We start from the raw sequence: 22,620 nt of genomic DNA on the forward strand, positions 1-22,620 counted from the left end.
GAGCAGGTGAAGGGTGGCAGAAGCTCAAAGACGAAGAGCCAGGGTCTCCCTGTGCCCCCTTCCCTGTGCACTGCCCTGGCAATGCCCGGTGTGCCACTGCCAAGCCCACTGGCCGCCCTTCCCCACTGCATTCCACACCCCCACAGAGCCCTCTCACACCACGAGCTCTCTCAGAGACTCAAACTTTCCAAAGAGAACTCCAGAGCGTTCCAGGGCCGGGCGAAGGGCACCCCCAGACCCACAGCTCCCACGGGGAACACGGGGCACCACCCCAGACAGCACCTCTGCCTGTCACACTGCCACTGCCACCTCTGCCAGCCTTCCTCCGGGCCCACAGCTGGGCAGCAGAAAAACCCTGGGGAGCCCTGTCACCTCCACTACCACAGAGAAGGACCCAGGAGGTTCTCCAAAAGCTCTGCCCTTCCCTTCATCATGTCCTCAGTGGTCAGCACTAGAATATTTGGGAAAACAAGCAAGGATCTTTGGATTGAGCAGGAATGGGATACACCAGCCCCATGCTAACTCTTCTTTAACAGAGAATTGCTCCAATCTACAAAAGTGATGTTTTCAACCCTTCTCTTCCTAAATTTGGTCACTTTACCAATTAAAGCCTTGAGCATTCTTATCCTTGAGGCAAAAGCTCACACACTTTTTTTATAACACTCCCTCATTCTTGACCTCAACATCTTCCAGAGTCAGTGAATTCCACGGCCCAATTATTCATTGTATGAAAATAATCTTTGCATCTCTTTGGCAACTTTTAGCTTAACTCAGTGTCCCCGTTCCCATGCTACACAACACAGAAAAAGGAGCTCTGTGTTCTCTGTGGCACTGTTATTTTTTTTCCTCCTCTCTTTGTCCAGGTAACAATCCCAGTCCTCTCAACCTTTTGCCGCAAACTCCTTTTCCAAGCCCGGGGTTGTCCCATGCAGGACGCAGGGCCAGGTGTTCTGGCTGCTGCTAAAGCATGGACAAAGTTTTCCTAAACTAAAACAGCTGGAGGAACTGAGTGGCAATGAATCCTTGAGCAGGTACCTCCTGCCATTCCCTGGGACGGCAGGAATGGGACAGAAGCGCTGGGAAGGAGAGGAGCAAAGCCCAGCTCCAGGATGGTCCCTGCACATCCTTGTGCCCAAGTGAAAGCTCCACCCTCTCTTCCCTCCTAAAGCAGAGCACAGCTCTCCCTTCTCTTCCCACTTTCTCAACTCCCACCTTGGCTTCCTCCTCCAAACAGGTATTCCCTGAGTTTTTAGCTAATTTCACCCCTTCTCACACAACTCTCCAGTGAATAGATCCTTCTCAAAGCATTTCACTTTCCTGCTGAAACCCTGAAAATGTTTCTCCTCTCTTCTTCTGAGACCAGACACGCATCTGAGAGCTGCAAAGCCACCAAAGGAATTAAATAAACCTTACCCCGCCTCGGAACTTCATCTCTGCCTCCCGCCAGCTCCCGCAGCCCTCGCAGAGCCTGCGCTTACGCCGCTGCAAAAAGCAGCAATCTGAGGACAAGTTCTCTCTTCTGTCAGTCGCTTTATTTTTTTAATTTTTTTTTTCATGGCATTTTCGGTGCAGTCAGAACTCCCTCCCTCCCACCAGCTCCTACTGGAGCATGTGGAGAGGGCGTTTTCCAAGGAAAGCTCCCCTCCCAGCCAGGAGCAGCCCAGCACAGGCAGTCCCAGGGAAATCAGCTGCGCTCTGCTGCGGAGTTCCCGCTGCCCAGTGACAGGGAAAAACGGAAAGAAAAGTAATCCCAGGCACTGGAAAAGCTGGGGCCGAGCCCAGCACACAAACCACAGCCATCAGACAGGAAGAGACGAGCTCTAGGACAGTGGGTTACTGTCCTGGAACAGCAGCGAGGACAGGGCTCCCCAAACCCGCTCCCAGCTCACCCCAAACACAGCAAACCCACAATCCCAGCCCTGGCATTGACATCACACTTGGAATCACAGGGCCATAAAGAGTCCAGGGTTGGATGCAGTTTGCCTTCACAAGCATTTAGAATCACAGAATGGTTTGGATTGGAAGGGACCTTCAATTTCACTCATTTCCAATTCCACCAAGCCCTGTCCAACCTGGCTCAGCAGTATTTTATTCCAGATTCCTTTGGAGCCATCCAGCACCAAAGCACCCACCTTGCCTGGAAGTTCTGAGGTCCTTATTACAAAACAACCTGCACTGCCAAGGAAGAGCTTTCTAGAGGACACAGTGAAGGCACTGCTGCCCTCAGTCCCCAGCCCTTGCGAACAGAAGTTGCACATTTTGCTGTCTCCGAGCTCATCACTGTTCTCACACAGAATTATTTATGATCACAGCTACACCAAGAGTGTGAAAACCCCACCCCATTTCCCACCCACCTGCTTGAGATAAGGGCATTCTGACAAAAGCACCGCACAGCCTTCACTAGCTTTCGTTAGGGGAAAGTGAAAGAACAAGAGACAGCGGACACTAGCTGGAAGAAGGGAAATTCCAATGAGTTATTGGGAAATTTTTTTCCCAGTGAGTGCTGTGAAATACTGGAACAGGGGTCCCAAAAAGTTGTGAAACTCCATCCCTGGAGATATTTAAAACTCAACCAGACAATGTCTGAGTGACTTGATCTAAATTAGTCCTGCCCGGAAGTGAGGGTGGACAAGAAATCTCCACAAGTTCTTTCCAATCTAAAATGATTCTATGATTTTATTAATTATTTTGTTCCTCAATGGACTAAGCTGGGCATCCATCCTAAAAGGAGCTGTAGGTAGTGCAAATAAAGATATAAATCTGTTAGAGAGGATGCCACCCCTCAGGTGTTTCAGGCAATTCATATTGTGAGCTGTCAAGCAGATTCTCTAATCATTGAACATGCAGAGCCATGGAATAATTCCCAAGCTCAGCTGCTGATGTTTCATGACTGGCACTATCTGCACTCAGCTCTGCTTAAAAGGGTTTTTTGTTTGCTTTGTTTTTTCCCTTCTTATCAAAATGCATCCTTCACAAATTCTGCTACAGGAAGGGTAAAGCTAAGCTCTGAAGTAAAAAGACTTAGAGCAAAAAGCTAAAAAGCTCCAACCTCCTCAGAGAGGAGGCTATTTAAAAGCAAACACACGTAGCAGATGTTGTCAGTGGTTGGGTGCAGCACTCCCCTCTAATTAGCTCTGCCCAAGGCAGAGATCCCAGAGATCCCGGCTGCCGTGGATGTCACAGGCAGAATGTGCCAAGGATTTGGGATGGAGCTTGGCTGCTGGGAGCACTGCAGTGCCACAGCTCCTCTGTCCTCTCAGACTCCATTTTGAACACGATTTGTGGTTCTTGCACAACTCTGCCAGGATTTTCATTCACTTCTTATCTCAGCTGGGGGAATTTTTAACGGCAGCAGCTTCAGGATGTGGCTCGGAGGAGGGTTTAGCTTTGGGCTGGCACTGAAGGAAGTGGACACTACTCCCAGCCCCTGTCCTGTGCCACAGCTGAGACCAGAGGTGATATAAACTCCATTTCCCAGACTGAGCCACATCAGCCATTAGTGAAACACAACAGTGAGCCCTGAGCCAGGAGTTTTCCAAGCATAATTAAAGCTGTGGCCTGGCAGCTCTAATTCTTCAGGAGGAGAATGTCAGTGCTCCACCAGCCCTCTTCAAACCAGTCTAATTGTCACCAAACAGATTCAGTTAAACTCCTGTTACAATTCTAAGTATTAGCAGAGTTATCCTCACATAAACAACTTAACCTTTTCCCTAGTTTACACCTCCTAACACTTCTCAGATCACATCTCATCACAGAAAATGCCACATAAGAGAAGAATATGCAACAGGCCAGCACTCAGAAGTACATTTTTTACAGATTTCCCTTGGTTTTTTCATGCAGGAGAACCCTTTTATTTATTTATCCACTGGAAAGACCTTTACTCAAAACGCTTTTTTTCTGCAGCCAAACTACTGCCCAACTTCTGCTGGAGAGGAAAACTCTCCCGCATGTGGGTCAGCCTAAATTAGGAGGGGGAAAAAAAAAGTTGGAAAGCAGAGATAATTTCACTTTATAAGATCTTGATCCTGGATTATGAAGGTGATAAAACCAGACTCTTCCTTTCCAGCAGCAGAGCCCAGCCCTTGTCTGTGATTTCTGCTGAGGACGGCTGGCAAGGTCTGGCTCACTCCAACAGGCAACTACAGGCCGAGGGATGAATCAAGTTTTCCAGGCCTCACCAGTTAGAAGTGACTCATTTAAACCCTGGATTAGAGCACTGGGATTGCTCTGCTCGTTGCAGATAAGCAGCTGATTCCCTGCATACAATTTCACATTCAAAGCAAGGGGACTGGAAACCTTTCCTGTCAGCCCTGCTCCGACAGGCTCGCAGAGCCGAGCGTGACTCGCTAAGCTACACCCACAAGCGGTGGCTCTGCTGAAAAAATAAAGAGTTTGGTCCCATGAAAACACCATCAGTGCTCCCCTCTGCAGTGCAGATTCCACTGCAAATATAAATCTGGAGGTATGAGATGCTGCCTTGGGTTTATGCTGTTCAAAAATCAAATTGGATCACGTCTATGTTATTCCAAAAGGTGTCAAGTTCATCTGTGAGTGAGTTCTTTCTGGATTTTTGTAGTATTTGTTATTACTGCTTGCAAAAGAACTACAGAATAAGACACATTCCATAATTAGAAAGCACTTGGCAAAAATACCATGGGAAAGAAACCACCCTAAACAGGCCAGGAATTTGAGAGCCCTTCCTCTTGCAGGTCAGAGGAACGTCTTAATCAAAAAATAGAAATGTCTTTAACCTGCCACATGTGTCCTGCTGTCCAGATTATCCTGATCTAAAACTGATTAAAATGCCTCACATTCCTAAAACCCCCTATAGCAGAAGCTGAAGGATCTCAGGAACATTTGTCCCACTGCTTAGGAAAAACACCCTGTGTCCAACAGAGAATGAACATCTGACTGCAGGATAAGGATAAATCAACGCCCTGCCAAAGAGCCAATGCTAAATACTGTAACAGGTTTGATAAAAAGGCAAAACCTCCTCCCTATATTATTAGTTCTGCTAAAAATTGTCTCTTTTCTACCCAGTTTTTGGATTAAAGCATCTCTTCTTCCCCTCTCAAGACTGCCCCAAACAAGTAGTCACAAACAGAGGTTTGAACACAAGACATTGGCCCCTGGAGACACAACATTCCTGCTCAGTTATGAAACTGCACACCTAGAAAGGTTAAACCAAAAGCTCATTATACTCACTCAAAAGGTGCCTCAAGATGATGAAAGTTCCTTCACTTTACTGGAAACGTCATGACATCACAAGTTGACTGAATTCCCCACTTCTGTGTGAAGGTGTTTGCAGGGTTACAGACAAAACCTTAAAAACAGTGAGGTGTGGCCAAAAGGGTTCAAAAACCAGAAGACAAAGAATATTTAGATTATTATTTTGGATTCTAATTTATGCTTTATAATGCCTAAAACTGTCAATACTGGTTTTGTTTGTTTCAAGTGAGAACACCAAACTTCTTTTCTTCCCAAGCTCAATTTTTCACAAATAAATACGAAAAAAAAAGGAATATTGCAAAAAATGGAGATGCACACGTCTCCTTGGATTCCTGCACTTTCTCTGCCAGTGCTGTTCCCTGTTTTGATGCCCCTGGTGATGGATTAAAAGGCACATACGACAGGCTTGTATTTAGTTATGGCTCCCGCACACACACAATAATTCTGGGTCTATGACGTGAGCGAAAACAGAAACTGGGTTAATCTAACAAATTAAGATAAATTTTCCTTGTTGTTGCTTTCTGCTGAAGCAGTGAAACAGAAATGGCTGGCTGGCTTTGGCAGTGGCCATCAGAACAAAGTCCCACTTTAGAATTACCAGATGCCCTTAATGTGATGCCAGTTTGTCTCATGCCCGCGGCTGCTCCCGCTCACGGCCCTGTCAGGGTTTCCCTGATTTTACAAACACACTCCAATCCCAACAGCAATTGTTGCACTGACTCCAACAACAAAGTTGAAACCCAGCAGTTAATTCCCTGTGATTGCTCTGGCCCTGCTCTGACACAATCGTTTGCAGCAGCTCCCCTGCAGCGGCTGTGGCAGGGACGGGTTTGGAGGGAGCTGGTAACACAAACAGCCTGACTCAGTTCAGCTGATGTGCATTCCTGCCGACTGACTTTCCAAACAGTCACTCCTAGTGGCAGGACCTACATCTTCCTTTTAAGGGGAAAAAATGTTTTCACAGGAAAAATTAAGTGTTCAAAGCCTGTGCATATCTCCGTGCTTCCAGTGAGTCTCGCCTTTAAAAACACGTTCTTGTTGCACGCGGAACAAAAACTTCTCCTTCCTTAATTTAAAGTTGTTCCTCTTTTTTAACACAGCCATCGGCTGTCTGCCCATCCCCGGCACTCTCAGGTGAAATATCCTAGCACACTGCTTTTCACACAAACCAGCACTGAACAGAGAGTTGGTTTTCCAAAGGAAGGACTCAATGTGAGCGAGGAAAACTTGATGAAAAAGAACAGGGAATGTAGAGGCTGCAGTCAAAACTTTACAGCTCACACTGCTGGCTGACAGTTCCTAGTCCTTCAGATTTCTTTTCCTGCATTTCTGAAAAGAGGCTCAGTGTTAGAAAGGGCTTAAGGCTGGAAAGCAGATCACAACAAAAACTTCTTGTTCCATCCACACGAGATAAGGAAAGAGTGAGCACTGGTGCTTTGCCTGCAAGTTAGATGAAGGAAACAGGATTTCCCTCTGCTACTCCCTGAGCAAGATCCCAAGGAAATGTTTCTAATAATAGGAAATGACTATATAAGGCCAGATCAGCACTAAACTGTTTGCAGTCTGGAGGAGAAGGATGTACAGGAATCCTGAGGAGGGACACACCAGGCTGCTCACACATCAGGGGAAGGCAGCACATCCAGGGCTCCCCTCCCCACAGAGGGACAGAGTTTAACCTGGGGCTCCTCTGCGGAGCAGGGTCCTGTCCTACAGCCCAAAACAGCAACTAGATGGACAAATTCGAGCTGCTCTGTCCTTCTGTAATGCCCTTGCTTTTCTCCATGGCAGGAAAAAGGCTGAATAGACTTGGAAATCTACAAAGTAACACTTGCAAAGGAAAGCTGAGCATGTCTCTGATTGGGAAAGGGCAGGAAAAGACACAGCCATGCCCTAAAGCACAACATGGGCAGTGCAGAGGGCAGGCTGAGAGCTCCCCTTCCCGGGCTGCAGATCCATGGAGCACAAATGTTTTATGAACTGGACAGTTCTCCAACTCATCTTGGTTTAAACAAGACAAGCAAAGACACTGCTTGTCTTTGACACCGTTTAAGATCATTTTTGCAGCGTTGCCACAAAGTTGCAGGAATTAATGTGTCCTAGGCCAAGAGTTTCAGCAGCTCCAGGCAGCAGTGCACATCCCAGCAGAGCTGCCAGGGCACTGCTGTGCAGCTGTAGCTCCAACCCACACTTCCACCATCCCTTCAGCAGACACCAAACCTACAAGCCCAGTTATAGGACAGATTTTCCTCCTTCTTATACAAATGGAAGGGAGTTCCTACAACAATTCTCACAGAGGCCTCGTTTGGGGAAAGTGATAGAACTGGAAGGTTTCTCTGTGATTCCCATCAAGGGGTATCTTTCCATCCTGCTTTGTCTTTGGAGAAGGCCAGGAGCTCCCAGTGCAGGGCAGGTTGCTGAGCAAACACAGCCCCAGAGCTGCCACAGAAATGAGCACAATATAAATTGCTAGACAGATTTATCACCCAGAGTTTTGGTTGGTTTTTGTTTTTTTTTTTTTCCTCCCTGACAGCAAGAGATGTTTATGTGTACAAACAATTCTGTATCTGTAGCCCTGCCACATCCTATGCCTCTTCTCTGCAGGATGACACAGCTTCCAGGGGAAAGCAAGGCCAAATCCCAGCCAACATTTCCCTGTCAGCTGGTGAGACCTCCTTGAGCTGCAGGGCTCAGTTTGCCACAGCAAATTAAAAAAAAAAAACCAAACAAAACAAAAACAACAACAAAAAAAAACCCCTTAAAACGAGATAATAACCAGGCCACCCTGGTGAAAGAATCATTGATGAGAGATTAGAGTTTGACACAAAGCTCTCTCCACATCACAGCATCAGGAGCTTCCCAGTCCCCATGAAAACATGGCTGAGATTCCCAACTGTTCCCAATCCCCTCCACTGTCCCACAGGATTCCTCCAGTGTCACCAGGATCTCAGCAGCTGCTTGTACCTGGCCCTTGTCCCCACAACACCTGGCCAGAACAGGGTGTGCACTCAAAGCCTTCCAGGGCGTGTTCTGGGCCAAGAGGATGTTTCATGTTGGGCTTTATCTTTAGGGACATCTTGATTTCTGAGGATTTTTAGACTGACCTTTAATTTTTGTCCTGTTAAATCCTTCACATCCTTGACTGCACAGCAAGGGGGAAAACGAGTGCAGGCAACAGGCAGGTTTTTCAGAGCTGGGAAACACAAGTGGTTATGACTCTGAGAGAAAAACAGCTACAAAAAAGCAGTTATTTTAAATGCTCTTATGCCTCTTTTCTCATGTAATACTTGCTCCATAACAATTACAAAGCAATTCAGCAAGATGGCCTCTGCTGGTATGGTTTGTGGTCAGTGGTATCTGGAAGTTAAATTTGGAGAAAGCATTTTTGGGAACGAGCTCTCTGTGGATTTAAGTCAGTACAAAGTCTCAGCTGTTAGGCTGGACCCTAACAGTGTTGTAGTCCCTGTTTATTTTTCATACCAGCTCCAAGGATGCAGTCACTAAGTTGTTTGCTCAGTTTCAAAGTCAAGTCCAGAAGAAATAAGATATTTGTCTTGGCTCTACAAAGTGAGAAGAATCACAGGTATGAGACTGGGAGTCTGAAAGCAGAGTTCATCCACCCCATTAATGTTGTATTGACAGGATCCCAAGCCTCCCCTGTGCCCCCAATTATTGCAAAATTCTTCTCTAAATATAGGAATTATCTGTCTAGAAATGCCAGCACTAAAACAGAAAGTTTAAGTTGCTTTATTTTCTTTAGTAGGTTAAATCTAAAACCTAAGGCAGGCTACCTGAAAGACATCATTCTTAACTGTGCCAACACACATCATTTTACACAAATCCAAATACCAAATTTATCTACTATATCAGACTGCTTTATAGGAAATAACTGAACTTCACTGAGCCCTCCTGTCCTTTTTTTTTTTAATTGACAACTTACACCAATGTAGCTTTACATTAAAACAAACCACAACCAAAATCAGATCATTGGTACTGTGAAAAACAGTTTAAAAAGGAAATACCTCCCTCCAAAACAACCAAATGAAACTGTTTCTTTTAAGGTAACATGGAGCTTTTCCTTTTCATAAAGATATCGTGGAATTCCTAATTTGTTTTCAAAGCCATGAGCTTCTCTGTTATGTGGAGACTGCATCATAGGTAATATCTAGGTTTTATGAGTATATTCAAGCTTCCAAAGCCAGAAGAATAAAGGTCAAATGACTAAAATTTTCCTGAAAAGCACTGGAGAGAGGCTCGCATATGGAACATATTTGCTTAAATTTGGATTTTTTTATAAGATAGTTTGCACATGAGTGATATCCCAACAAATAACTAACCCTATTCCTCTCTACTGTTACTGTAACAGTAAAATCCCTTTCTATGGACAGTTTATAGTCGGATAAAGATGTTTATATGAGTGTAATACCTGGCATAGCAGTATCATCTGTACCTAAAATATGGGGATATGTTGCTGTGAGCAACATTTTGCATTAGTACAATTGCATTTGCCATAGGTTTGTTCCATGGATTATCCACAGGTTGCTTAGGGAAAAAAGCCAAGTCAGCAACCTGCAAGTGCTGGGTGATAGCTGGGAGTAACAAGTTCTTATTGTCCTTCTGGGTGTGACCCTCCTTTAAAGCAAACATAGCAATGCTGCAGCAAACTCCAAGTTCCTAAGGGGAGTTCAGTTCTGTGAGCTCATTGAATGCTTTGGACATTCAAACAAGTGGAGCAGTTTTTAAATGATGATTTTTGAGTGAAGAGTTTACAGGCACAATTTGTACTTCACTTTGTTTTTTCCCTCTTTTTACTCTCGCCTCCGTTTCAAACTGACTTTGTTGGCCTAAGGCAGGCAGTTATTTTGGGGCAGTGAAAAGTTGCAAATAAGTTCTAATAAAACTATTAGTAACACACATGAGACTGAACTTTTCAAACCCTTCTTTGTAAGGGAAAAAAGAGCACTTTACACCGACTGTGATGGCACAAGCCCCCTACGAAAAGTTTAAGGAAGGAGTTTCAACAACTAGATCATGAACCCAAAAAAAGAATATTGGATGAGCTGTAGAAATTCCAGATTGTGCTCAAAGGAAGGGGCTGAGCAGTTTGCAGAGGCAGAGGGAAGGAGAGGAGCCAGGCAGTGAGGCTGGCCCTGGCAGCGAGCTGAGCATGTGGGCAGATGATATTGCAGCTGATGTCTGAGCTGCTTCCCTTTCCCCTGCCTGCCCTGCTCCTGCTGAAAACCAGGGGAAAAGGCACCAGATGAAGGGGACTGTGTGAGGTCATCTCTGGCTGCTCTGCCTGCGCCCCAAGGAGCCTTTAATGCTTTGGTGAATCTTTTTTGTCCCAAAATAGATGTAGCATCACTTAATATCCACAGGGAATGATGAGCTGTCATCATGATGGCAAAAGTGTTCCAGGCTGCCTGGAAAATACAGTCATCATTTCAGAAGGATATCCCATGTCCACCTGCATCAGCTTGCACTCAAATTCAGGACATTCTCAATTCAGAACATTGTTTTCCAAGAGTTTAAAAACTGACATTCCTATTGGATCAAAACCACCTTAAATCAAGATTTGTTTTTAATGTAAAAGAAGCAGTAGTGACATTGATGTTAAAAAATAAACAAATTATTGGCCTGCAACTTAGCCCCCTTTGGATTACAAGCAGTATCTCACCTCCAAGGCAGCTTCAACTCCCTCCTGAGAACTACACAGTTCTGCTCTCTGCATTTTCAAAATTTTCTGCATTATCAGAGACATCAGTTTAATCAGAAACAGAGACACTAAAGAACAATGAAGGAGTCCATCCCTTTGTGGTTCTCAGGAATGTGTGTTGCACATCTGCATAAACATGGGTCTCTGCAGAGAATGGAAACATTCATTCCCCAGCTGTGGTTAGGTCCAAACCCTTTTTCTTTCCCTGATTTACTCCTAATCCCGCATTTGGTGGTTGCAAAACTGCACAAACCCTGCTGAGGCCGACACAACAGGCCCAGGAATCTTCCTCATGACCCTTTACACCTACTTTCTAAAACAAAACCTTCTTCTGGGCTGTGAGCTCCAGCTGAAAGGAGAGATCCTGAAGGAACTGACGGTTGTGACATTAAGAGAAATGCCAACTGTCCCACAGCATCTTGTTCTCCAACAGTAGATGAGGACTGGCACTCCTAAGAGACAGGAAAGGGATGTATTCCCTGTTTATTTTTCATACCAAGTCCAAGGATGCAGTCACTAAGTTGTTTGCTCAAAGGCAGGTCCAGGAGAAATAAGGTATTTGTCTTGGCTCTAAAAAGTGAGAAGAATCACAGGTATGAGACTGGGAGACTGAAAGCAGAGCTCACCATCCTGCTAGAAATGCATGGATTTGGAGATCTCAGGGAAGCTGGGTGTCTTTAGATCTTCTGCTCTGATGCTGTGTGAGAAAACCCCACGGCCCATGGCAGTCAGGACCACAAGAGGAACTGTCTGAAGGCCCATCCCACTGGGAAGGAAACTCTTTTTTCCCTCTGATTTGACAGGTATAGATCCTGTAGCTCCTCTTGAACAGATCAAGGACCTCCCCTTGAGGAGGTGCTGCAGGACCATGAGGGAATCTGAGCTCTAACCTGACAGAAGGATCCAAGAGTCTCCAGAATAGGTATTTCACATAGAAAAGTCAACATTTGTTATCAAAACCCATCATGTAAGAAATACATATAAACCACAGGCAGCAGCTTTGGTTCATTAGCTTAAATTTTCTGTTTTAACAACTCTCCTAAAGCCAGGGCAGCGTCATCTGCTGTTACAGCAACAACAGAAGCCCAGCCTTCATCACTCCAACAAATGAGAGGAGGCTGCAAAAAGCTGAGAGCTGATACAAAATGCAGGGCAAGCCCTAAATTAACCCTGCCTTGCCAAGGTCAGTGCTCTGCCCTCAGCTTCAGTGGTGTTGGAGCGCACCTGTGGCAGGAAAAAAGGTTAAGCTCTTTTCTAATCACCTAAAGGAAAGCATCAATATTTGAGGGTTTGTCTCAGGAGCTGTTGTTTGCACGGCTGAAGTAGAGAAACAGAGACACAGGAAGTTCATCACTGTAAATTATTGATCTGCTGCTTTCTACACATTGAAACTGGTAATTAAACAAATGGTAAAAAGATACTTCATCAATTATAGAGGTGCCACTTTAAATTACACTTGCTCCAGGATGAATAAAACACAGAGGTTAAATGCTTTGGGTACTTCATGCCTGCTTCTTGTTCAAAATCCTCACTGCAACAATGATTCTAATTCTCACATCCTGCTGCTGCAGAGCTGTGAGCTCTGTATCAAGCTTCACAAAGGGAAATTACAGCTTTTGTTTCACAAGTCTTATTTCACACAATGTCCAGGAAGCACAGTCCCATGGCCAGGAGAGAGCATTTGGAGCAGATATCACTGGGATCCCCTTTCTGCTCAGCAGGGGTGGTTATATGGCCGTAAGTCAAAGCCCTGTGATAACAGCCCTCCCTCAAAAATCAGACAAAAAAAAAAAAAAAAAAGAGTTTTGCCTGCTAACAGCCACTTGTGCAATCTGTGAAGCACTGGGCAGACATTTAACACTGGCCTGATGGTTTTTAGAAGCTACAGACATGCACACACCCTCCCCAACTTGAAATAACACCAGCAACAGGCTGCTTGTGAAGCAATATGGTGATGACATCAAAGATGCCCTTTTAAGCAGAAATCATGTCACAATCAGAGCGATGACTCAAATTTGATTTATGATAAATTTTTATATGAGGGTGCACACCTTACTTCATCAAGCTCAAGGTTATCTCATTCCACATGTTAAATACATGAATGTAAAAGTACACTTGCTCTAATACTGATTTTGAAACAGCAATCAAAGAAGAGCTTGGTTATCTTACAGTTGCTGGCACAGGTTCTCTAGAAGCATTATTACATCTCAAATAGATCTGAAAGCATTTAGTGAAGGTTGAGTTCATCCATTGATTGAGATAGGCCAGGGAATATGAATATTCCAGGTTTAAGGCTGCAAATGCAGCAGAAGCAGCTGCCTTAAAGGCACATGCAAAACAACCCTAACAGGTGGACACAGCTGGCATCCCTCATGGAGCCGTGAGGAAACACCAGGGAAACAGCAGCTGCTGCTGGAGCCAGAACAATCCTGGAAGTCAGAGAACTCATCATGGAGCAGTGGGGCAGGAGTGAAGGTGGGAGCTCAGAGAGGAAAGAGAGGCTGAGGTGAAGAACTATCAGAATATGGTGTGGAAGCTGGAGATGATGGAAAGCTGCCAGCTTTCAGCTGATGGAAACAGTCCAAGTGGGAGATGGAGGCCAGACTGTAAGAGTTTTATGGAGGAAAGAACATCAGTGCTCGGTAGGGGGAGAGGAGAATCAAAGGCTGAGCTGACTCTTCCTACTGCTCCCCAGATAATGAGGCTGAAGCACAAGGAGAGCCAGCTCTGCCACAGGCCTGGTGCCAAGTGCTTTGTGAAGTGTTCCTTGCCTGTTCTGAGGAGAGTTACACAAGGTAAAGCTTTATTCATAAGTGCCTGATGGATCCTGTGTGTGCAACAGCTCCTACCAGCAGAGCAGTGTTTGTGGGAAATGTTAGGAAGAGTGTCTAAGAGAGATAAAGCCTTTGAGCTGCAGATGAAGCTGCCAGCCCTCATTTCCAGCTTGTCAGAGCAAGTCCTCCTTGAAGTCAGCAGGCTGGAATGAAGAGAATCTGGCATTTGTGCATGGATGTATGGCTCAGCCAGCCAGGGCGGAGCGGCTGGCTTTAATCAGACTTTCCACAAAGCAGGGGGAGTGGGAGTGGCCAAGTGCAGAGAGTGATGGGCGTTATCTGCTGTACATCCACAAATTCCTCTCCTCCGACTTTGGATTTCAAGCCTGACCTCCCTTCCTGCTTCCACTAGCCCCTAGAGCTGGAGGGGAAGGGCCACGCAGGACTGGAATCTGGGAGTCCTTCGCATTCTCAGAATTGCTGGTGTGTGTGAGAGGCAGCACACTTGTCTGGTGAGCTGACAAACTCCACAACAGCTGATGGCTCCCAGGAGTAGCTGCATGCAGGTAGCTGCAGGGCTAAACCTCACTATTCCAAAACTCACTTTTCCAAGTGCTAACCCACTCCAGCTCACCTGCTGGGTCACAGCTGATTGTGAAGGCTCTTCACCCACAGTGCATCAAAAAGGAGCAAAGCTCCAAAACATTTTAATCCAGCTGCCTGCTACAGCATAAAGAATTCCAGTGCAAACCACTTTTGGTTGTTTGCTACCCCCACAATGAGCCTACAGTCCACTAAATCACACAGAGCTTCAATTCCATCTAGAAATAGCCTCTTGAGGTTTCTGTGCAGGATGGCATTCTTAAATTTTGTTTCTTTGTGTGCCACTGCTGGCGGTGACAGCAACAAATTGCAGGAACCTGCACGTATGGCCAGAGTGGGCACGAAGCCACATCCGACCTCTTGCACGGAAGGTTTTGGCAGCAGAATTAATTCTTTCTCCTTTATTCTTTCTGCCTGTGACTCTCATGGCATGCTCAGATACCACAACACAGTAACCTTGTTCTACTACCCACCACAAATGTCTTGTTAGAGTCCCACAGGGCTCAAAGGTTCCTTGGATCTTTACACCTGGTGAAAAGCAGGGCAAAAGTGGGAATCTCTGCATCCTCACCTGGGTAAGGTATCCTCCATCCTGACCCTCAGTGCACTGGCTTTCCCAAACTCCATCCATGCAAAACAATGCTCTGGGAAGGGGAAGAGAGCAAAATAGTCCAGACACCACAACTGGACCCTGTTTTGGATGCCACTCTAAGGATGCTTTGGCAAGAGGCAGAACAGACACCAGCTTTACCTGGCTCCATGTCCAAGTGTGCAGGCTGGAAGGATTTATCAGTGCCTCTCTCTCCCTGATCTGACAGCACATTACAGGGCACCAGTGCAGGACTCGTGGGCAGGTGCTCCTGCACTGCTCAGAAGCTGGGACTGTTGGAGCTTGGGAATGCTCATTATGAGCAGTGGAGATGGCCTGTTCTGTTTGTAAACCTTGATAAAGCCAACATTTAGAAAACAACTAATTACCATTTATGTCCCAAACAGCTGGCCTAGCTCCACACCCACATGCTGGGAGGTTTTGGTGCCAATCAGCCCACACATCAGAGCACAAAAGTTCCCCAGTGTGACTGCAGAACCTTCTAGCAAACAAACTTCTCACTAGCACTGACTCCAAGGATCAAAACACAGCAGTGTAAGAATAGAACAGCCACACAAGCCATCTTCCCACATCATTACACTCCAGACACTTGTCCAAGGTGAAAAGGGCACAGAAAATGTCCTCTGAGGTGCCAGAGGGCAGTCCCAGGCTGCTGTCAGCTGGCCTGGACAGCTGATGTTACTGTGACACAGCCTCTGTCCCAGCTGTGCCTGTCCTGGCCCTCTTCTCCTCTGGACTGGGACTAAGATCCATTCAGCTCTGAGCAGACAGTTCAGGGAATTAAACAAATAGAAAACTTTGTTTTCTTCATCACTGCTCTCCCAGCTTTGTTCCAAAGGGTTAATCAAAGGGTCAAATGGATGCAAGTACAAGGCAGGGAGTGGAGGACTACAGTGAAACCAATTTAAATTGGTTCAGTGAAAGGTGGAACAAGATCATCTTCCAGTCCCTTCCAACCCAGACCATTCTATGATTCTAAACAGAACTGATATCAGGATAAGCGTATCTTAGATACTGGGGGAATTCAAAAGAAAGAGCATTTCATGGAAGTGACACGGATGAAACCCCAAGACTCTCTGGCTGCTTGTTCATCCCCTCCCCTCTGCACACCCTCATGCCTTGAGCACTGAAATCCTGGAGAAGTGACACAAGGACAGTATCACCCCCAGCAGCCCTGGGGACAAGCCCAGGAATGCCACCAGGGGGGCAGCCCGTCAGCTGCAGTGCTCCAGGAGCAGGGAAGCAGCACCATAAACCACCTAATCTGACACGTGGAGATCCCGTCCCAGCACTGCTCTGCTACTCCCAAGAATTGCAAAAACTGACACTTTTTGGCCTTAGAAATGAGGGCTGATGCTGGTGGGTTTTGGTTGCCAGCACACAGGAGAGGAGCAGCTCACTCCACACACTCATCACTGAGCCATTTATTGACCCAAATGAACCTCCCCATCCCCTATCAATCCAGAAATGTCAATCCAGCCCACACTAAACACTGACTGATTTTCTACTCTAACGAGCACCGTGTCACATTTGTGTTAACTACTCATCAGTTCAGATAAGTGCTTTGCAATTAAGATAATTTGAGACCAGTACAAGTGTGGCCTGAAAAGCACTTTCAAGAGTTCAGCACAGATACTCACTGCTCAAAACAAGCAGCCAGGTACCAAGCTGACAGCTACACCAGAATTTACCTTTCCAAAACAAAAAATTTTGTCACAACCTAATTTTTCCTTGCAAGGCAATAACTGGCTCGTACAAAGATTTCTTCCCAGATGCGTACACTCACCCTGCAGCAACACTGAGTTCCTTCCTCTCAGGTGACACCACAATCCTTTCACAGGTGCTCCCTTATTCTGATGGCAGGCAGGAAGCATTCCAGCAAAGCTGCACTCAGTGACAAACAGCCAACTTCACTGAAGCCTCCAGAGAAAAATAAACAGTTACAGGAGCACAGCTTTGAGTTCCATGGCCGTGAGCCTGGACATAGTTCACATTCTCATCCTACACGGAGCCACTCTGTGGAACTTTCCTCCCAGTGCAAGTGGTTTGGACACCAGCAGCTGCCAGTTCAACACATTCAGGTTACAGTTGGAACACCCCTGTCCCCACCTAGATCCGGAAACTTCAGAGCAGACACTTGGCAACCGCTCAGGTTTCAGTTTGAAGAGAGAGAGAGAGAGATCAAACAGCCTCCTGCACAGCACAAGGTTTTTTGCATACAGAACACCACATCTCTTGCAACATTTCCTCTTCACATGGAGCCCTCATGACCAGCCTGCCAGAGCAGGGAAGTCCTCACTCCCTCCCAGCACTCACTACCTGCCATGCCCTGCTTTTCTCTCCAGGAAGTGCAGCTCATCTTTCTTTTTTTTTTTTTACTCTCCTTTCTGCTTCTTCCTTGTATCAAGACACAAATACCTCAAATCAGATTAGTTTATATTTGAGTCAAATAACATCTGAAAGCTTTACCTTAATATGTAAACGGCTCATAACCATCAGCCTCTGTATTCTTTAATTGTATCAGGCAAAGAAAAAAGACACTGTGCTTCTTAATCACATTGTTTTTCTTAAAAGCTCTAAGGGAATTTAACACACCTGATTTGGAAATACCTCTTGCATAAATTATCCCAAACTCCTCCTAGCTTTCTCAAATCCCTGCAAAAGCAGTCAGAGCGCTGTTTCTTCTGTGGGTTTAGGGGACACCTCTTTGGTGATCTTAAATGACAATATTTTAAGGTATTGACCTGACAGGCAGCACTACAGCTCATCTGCACTACTTTTACTCAAACAATTTACAGAGCTGCTTTCTGCTGGAAACCAAATTTTTAAGTGCTGAAAATAAGCTTCAACTGAAGTAATACAAGAGCCAAGACAATGGGCATTTGTCCCCAAGTTATTCCATAAAGCTGAGCTTTAATTTTCTTCAGCTGAATAGTCTGACAGTCTCCTTCTTCAGGAGGATGTGGAGGCCAACAGAGCAAAATGAGATTGATCAAATCTCTGATATGAGCTTATTTTGGCCTCACCACCTTTTCTGCCTCCCACACATCTTTATCTCCATCTAACTTTTCCAGCCTCCACTTTTTGGCCTCTACTTTCCTTGCTGACCTCCCACACCATTTTGGCCTCCCACTCCTTTTCATTTTCTGCTTTTCTCATTGGTCTCCCACCCTTTCTCAGCCTCCACTTTTCCTTCTGGGTTTTCAGCCTCTGGTATTCTCTCAGACCAGAATATTCAAACCCCCTGAAGGCTATGAATTTGTAAACTCCCTTTCCAAACAACCACGTTTCACCTTGGTATGTCCATCCACTCTTTTTCTACACCCCAGCTAATCAGAAATAACTCATGTCCATCCTGACACCTTGCAGTCAGAACAACTTGGGTTTATGCCCAAGGAAACCTGGTGGTTCTCTCAGTAATTCCAAGCCTGCCAGGATTATCACAGCACTCTACAGTTGTTTTAATGGAAGTATGAAAGTAAAACACGAGAGTTTCTTGGATGGTAAAATTGATGCTCTAAGCTTTGCTGATAGCTCCATGAACTGCTGTTCCCAGGTCCTATCCACCAGGTTCCTGGACAGATCAGCAAAATTAAATATAATCTGCGTTCTCACAGAGTGCTATGGTTGGGCACACACAAAAACACACTCTGTACTTTTCTGCAGAACTTGCTTTTGATCCTCTCCCCCACTAATACGAGCAAACAAATCCATGCACAAATAAAATGAGGATTTTGCAAGTCACATATTTTATATTCGCCTTCATTACAAGATGAAGTTTTCCTTTCTGTTTTCCAACAAAATTGTGTCCAAAAAAGCTTGTAATTTTGGGAAAAATCAAAAATAAACTTTTTGAATATACTATTTAAAATGAAGCACTTGGTTTACTTTAGAAATGTGATAGGTGCTCTGTCGGTTGTTGCACTTGGTTGTTTATTTATAACCCCAAAACCAACCAGGGACAGAAACCCTGGCTGTTGTTAAAACCTTCACAGGTGTAATGGGTGGGGAGGGAAGTTTCCTGTAACATCGGTGAGAAAATCCCACGCTAACACAGAACAGCAGATAATGAGTCAGGAAAAGGCAGAAAAGCTCACAACTGAACTCCAGTGCTCACTCAAAGGAGGCAAAAGAAACATCTGTTTTTCTGTCTGAGTTCCAGTTCTGCCAGAGAGAGAATTTCTGGCTTCCTGGTGCAAAGGTGTGGCTTTCCCTCCCAAGAAGAACAAGAGGCAATTTCAAACAGACTCCAAAAGTCCTGAGATTGGAAGACAACCTGTTATTTAAAACAACAAGATGTGTGGACACAGAACAAGGCTCCCTGGTCTCTAATTTGGAAGGTTCAATAAAACGCTAGAAAAGCCCAACACTTAATTTGTGCAGTAATCTTCCCTGTCTCCAAACCACACCGTTGGACTCACCAGCTTTTACTGCAGATCAAAACCTGAGCTGCAGCAGCACCATTTATAATGCAGTGCCGCGTGGTGTTGCAAATAGGCACCAGGTTTTGTTTTTTTCCAAAATGCTGGTTATAGTGTGCAGCCTTGTAAAGCACAGAACTGCATATTTTAGTTATTAAACTTCACAAACAAGTCTGGCTGTTGAAAGTCATTTCCCTGAGTAAACAATGACTCAGTGTGGGCTATATAAATGTACAAGTTATTAGTTACTGTTAGTGAGTTTAAAAAAACTCAACTCTATACAAAGGCCTGCTTCAGAATGGAAAATAGCTTTCCTCCTACTTCTATAGTCCCAGTTATATTGTTCCAGTGGAATTTAATTTTCTAAAAAGCTAAACAGATCACTATCTCTTCATTATATAATTGGACATTGACTTAACTGGACCCTTCAGCCATGAACAGTATGTGCAGTGTGAAAGCTGAGTTTACCCTTTTTTCTATTCTCAGTTTGTCATTATAATGCTGAAGTAAAACTGATTCTTTCCTGGATAGGAAAAGTCCATGTAGACCAGGCATCAGGTGACAATGAAAACAGACATAAAGACAACCATAAAATATTGAATATATGGTAATGAAGAAAAATGCAACTGCAAGCTCAATAAAGTCCTCTGACCAACACCGCTCCCTAGTTGAATTACAGCTCCTTCCATAATCCCTCTCTTCATTAGCAAAATGGCCAAATACACCTGGTGATTGTCAGCTGGCAGAAGGCCCCAGGCTCACTCTGCCTAATGAAACTCAGCTGCTAAGGCACCAAGGTTTCCCTGCAGCCCCAACCCCTCCAAAGGCTGTTTTCCTATTCCAGTGTGCACTGTCCCAGGTTAGGAGCACACCTCTGTGTTACCTTTTGTAAGGGGGAAATCTCTGGACAGGCAACAGAACACTAAAAGGAAATATAGAGTCAGATCAGAGAACATCCTGAGCTGGAGGGACACACAAGGATCAATTCCTGGCACTGCACAGACCCTCCAACAACCCCACCCTGCGCATCCCTGGCAGAGCTGTCCACACTCTCCTGCAGCTCTGGCAGCCTCGGGGCCATGCCCATTCCCTGGGGAGCCTGGGCAGTGCCCAGCACCCTCTGGGGGAAGAACCTTTCCCTAAAATCCAACCTGAACCTGCCCTGGCACAGCTCCAGCTGTTCCCTCCTCCTGGCACAGGGCAGAGGTTGGTGCTGCCCCTCATCAGGAATGGGCAGCCTGCAGTGAGGTCTGACCTCAGTCTCCTCTTCTCCAGGCTGAACAAACCAAGTGACCTCAGCTGCTCTTTATAGGACTTCTCCTCTAGACCTTTCATCATCTTCATAGCAAACTCTGTGGTGAAATTTTACTAGAAAAGTGCCTTCCAAAGAAATTACCAAAATAAATTGGAAGGCACAGCTCTAGCTTACAGAGCCCAGCCTGCAGGCTGAGTGCCATCACAGCTGTGTCACAGAGCACTTTTTAGTCATTCATGGACTCTCCATTTCCTGGCAAATATCACAACACATTTTGACACGACATTCTTCACCACCAACAATGACACTGCCCATTCCGTGACAGAGCTTTCAGTGACTGCAGCCTGCTGTACCTCCCAGCCCTGGGACCTCACTGCCCAGAGGGCAAACACTCCAAAGGTACTGCCAAAATGTCAAATTCTAAGTCCATTTATTATCAGCTGCTGAACTGAATCACAGGAAGGGTGGTGGCCACGCTGGCCCAAGGTCACCGTACTGGTTAAGGGATTGAGAGTGTCCCAGGAAAGCTGGACGTTGGCACCTGACCAAATGCTTTCCTAAAGAAAAAAAGCTGCCAGGCAGAGCTATCCATGCGTGCCTGAATGCCACAGGAGTTCTAAATACTAACCTTTACTGCCTTCCAGTACAGGAATTTAATACAGAACAGACTACACTGGAGATATAGAGCAACAGAAAAGGTACTGGCCCTGCTGCGCCTTGCAGTATTTACATGTTTAAATATTTAAATAAGGCAGGGCTGTAAGGAACACTTCCACCCCCACAGAACATGACTCAGTTGCAACAAATTACTTGAGATTTGTCCACTCCAAACCTTCTGCCATAACAGGCTTCGTTAGCCTTTCATATTGACTTGTGCTGCCTGCTTATATCTTTATTAATGCTTTCTGGAAAGAGCTGGCCACCCACCCCACTAACACACCAACAAGAAATATGCAGAGGAGGGCACAACATACAGAGCAGGATATTTTCCAGCAGAGAGGTCCCTAAATGCAGGCACAGAGAGGCACAGCACAAGTGGCTCCCTCCGGGCAGAAAAAGAACTGTGCTACAATCTCAGAGGAAGACAAGGCATGCAAACCTCACCCACTAGAGCTGACAGCAGGTTTCTGGAGAAGCCAGGGATAGCAATCCTAGGCAGAGCCAACCACATCACTCAGGAGCTGGTTCCACAGCAGTAAAGCAGTGTTTAATGCAGGAAAAGCCCTGACAGGAGACACACACATGCCACAGCTGCAATCACTTTGTGCCAGCACCGAGGGCCCACCTGACCCCAGCCTTCCCAGCCTCTGCGCGGATGTTGCTGTGCTCACACAGAGAGCTGGGCTGGGAAACTGCTCCTCACAAATCACCTGTTTGTTTGGCCAGCTCAGCTCCGATTTGGCTCAGTTCTCACCAGTTAACCACCTCTGGCTGCCACTGACAGAGGTAACCCAAAGCACAACACAGGTGGTTTTCCCCACGGTAACACTTCAGAAGCACACAAATCAGCCTTTATAAATGGTTCTTTAGCCTGTGTGAAAGGACAATGATTGAGTTACATCTCTTACAAAGGCCTGTGGGACAGACCAGCCCTGGGGAAATCTGTACTTGAGCTCCCTCCACCTCTTTTTCTGCAGCACCTGTAACACATCAGCTTTTCCCAAAAAAGCTTTTTAACACATCAGCTTTTCCCAAACACACATCTGTCCTCCAGAAGGCACTACTGGTTATCTGAGAATAGTGCTCACTCATCAGTCCTTTGAGCCGGGAGGCAAAGTGCTGCAGCACAGTGCTCCTCAATATTTTCCATGCTGGAACCATTCACAGCTGCCAGGTAAGAGCCCAGGGAAGGAGCAGTGGAGCTGTGTTTTATACACTGCCCCGGGACTGTGGCAGCTGCTGCAGTTGGTTTTTCCTGCATTTGGAGCAGGCTGTTCCTTTGGACAGGGGTAGAGGAATTTGTCCAGTTCCTAGAAAGCATGCGGTTTCTAATGCACTCATAAGCAACATGACAC

At 45.7% G+C, this 22,620-nt stretch overlaps 1 protein-coding gene across 5 annotated transcripts in view; it reads right to left on the reverse strand.

Annotated features, from left to right (window-relative positions):
* MYO1C (myosin IC) overlaps positions 1-22,620 on the reverse strand; it is a 50,607-nt gene that overhangs the window by 25,553 nt on the left and 2,434 nt on the right. Inside the window, exon 1 of one of the 5 annotated variants that reach the window (XM_068210382.1) lies at positions 21,710-21,820. The exons of 2 other annotated variants lie outside the window; for them this stretch is intronic. Coding sequence is in view for 1 of the 3 variants with exons in the window: in XM_068210379.1 (XP_068066480.1) it covers positions 1,414-1,431 (18 nt within the window). In the remaining 2 variants the exon portion in view is untranslated. Of the gene's footprint in view, positions 1-1,413; positions 1,601-16,715; positions 17,088-21,709; positions 21,821-22,620 lie in introns of those variants that run through there. 2 more of the 5 variants (XM_068210380.1, XM_068210379.1) reach the window with 2 other exon arrangements.

The sequence above is a fragment of the Anomalospiza imberbis genome, chromosome 20 (genome assembly GCF_031753505.1).
Source record: "Anomalospiza imberbis isolate Cuckoo-Finch-1a 21T00152 chromosome 20, ASM3175350v1, whole genome shotgun sequence".
Taxonomy (NCBI): domain Eukaryota; kingdom Metazoa; phylum Chordata; class Aves; order Passeriformes; family Viduidae; genus Anomalospiza; species Anomalospiza imberbis.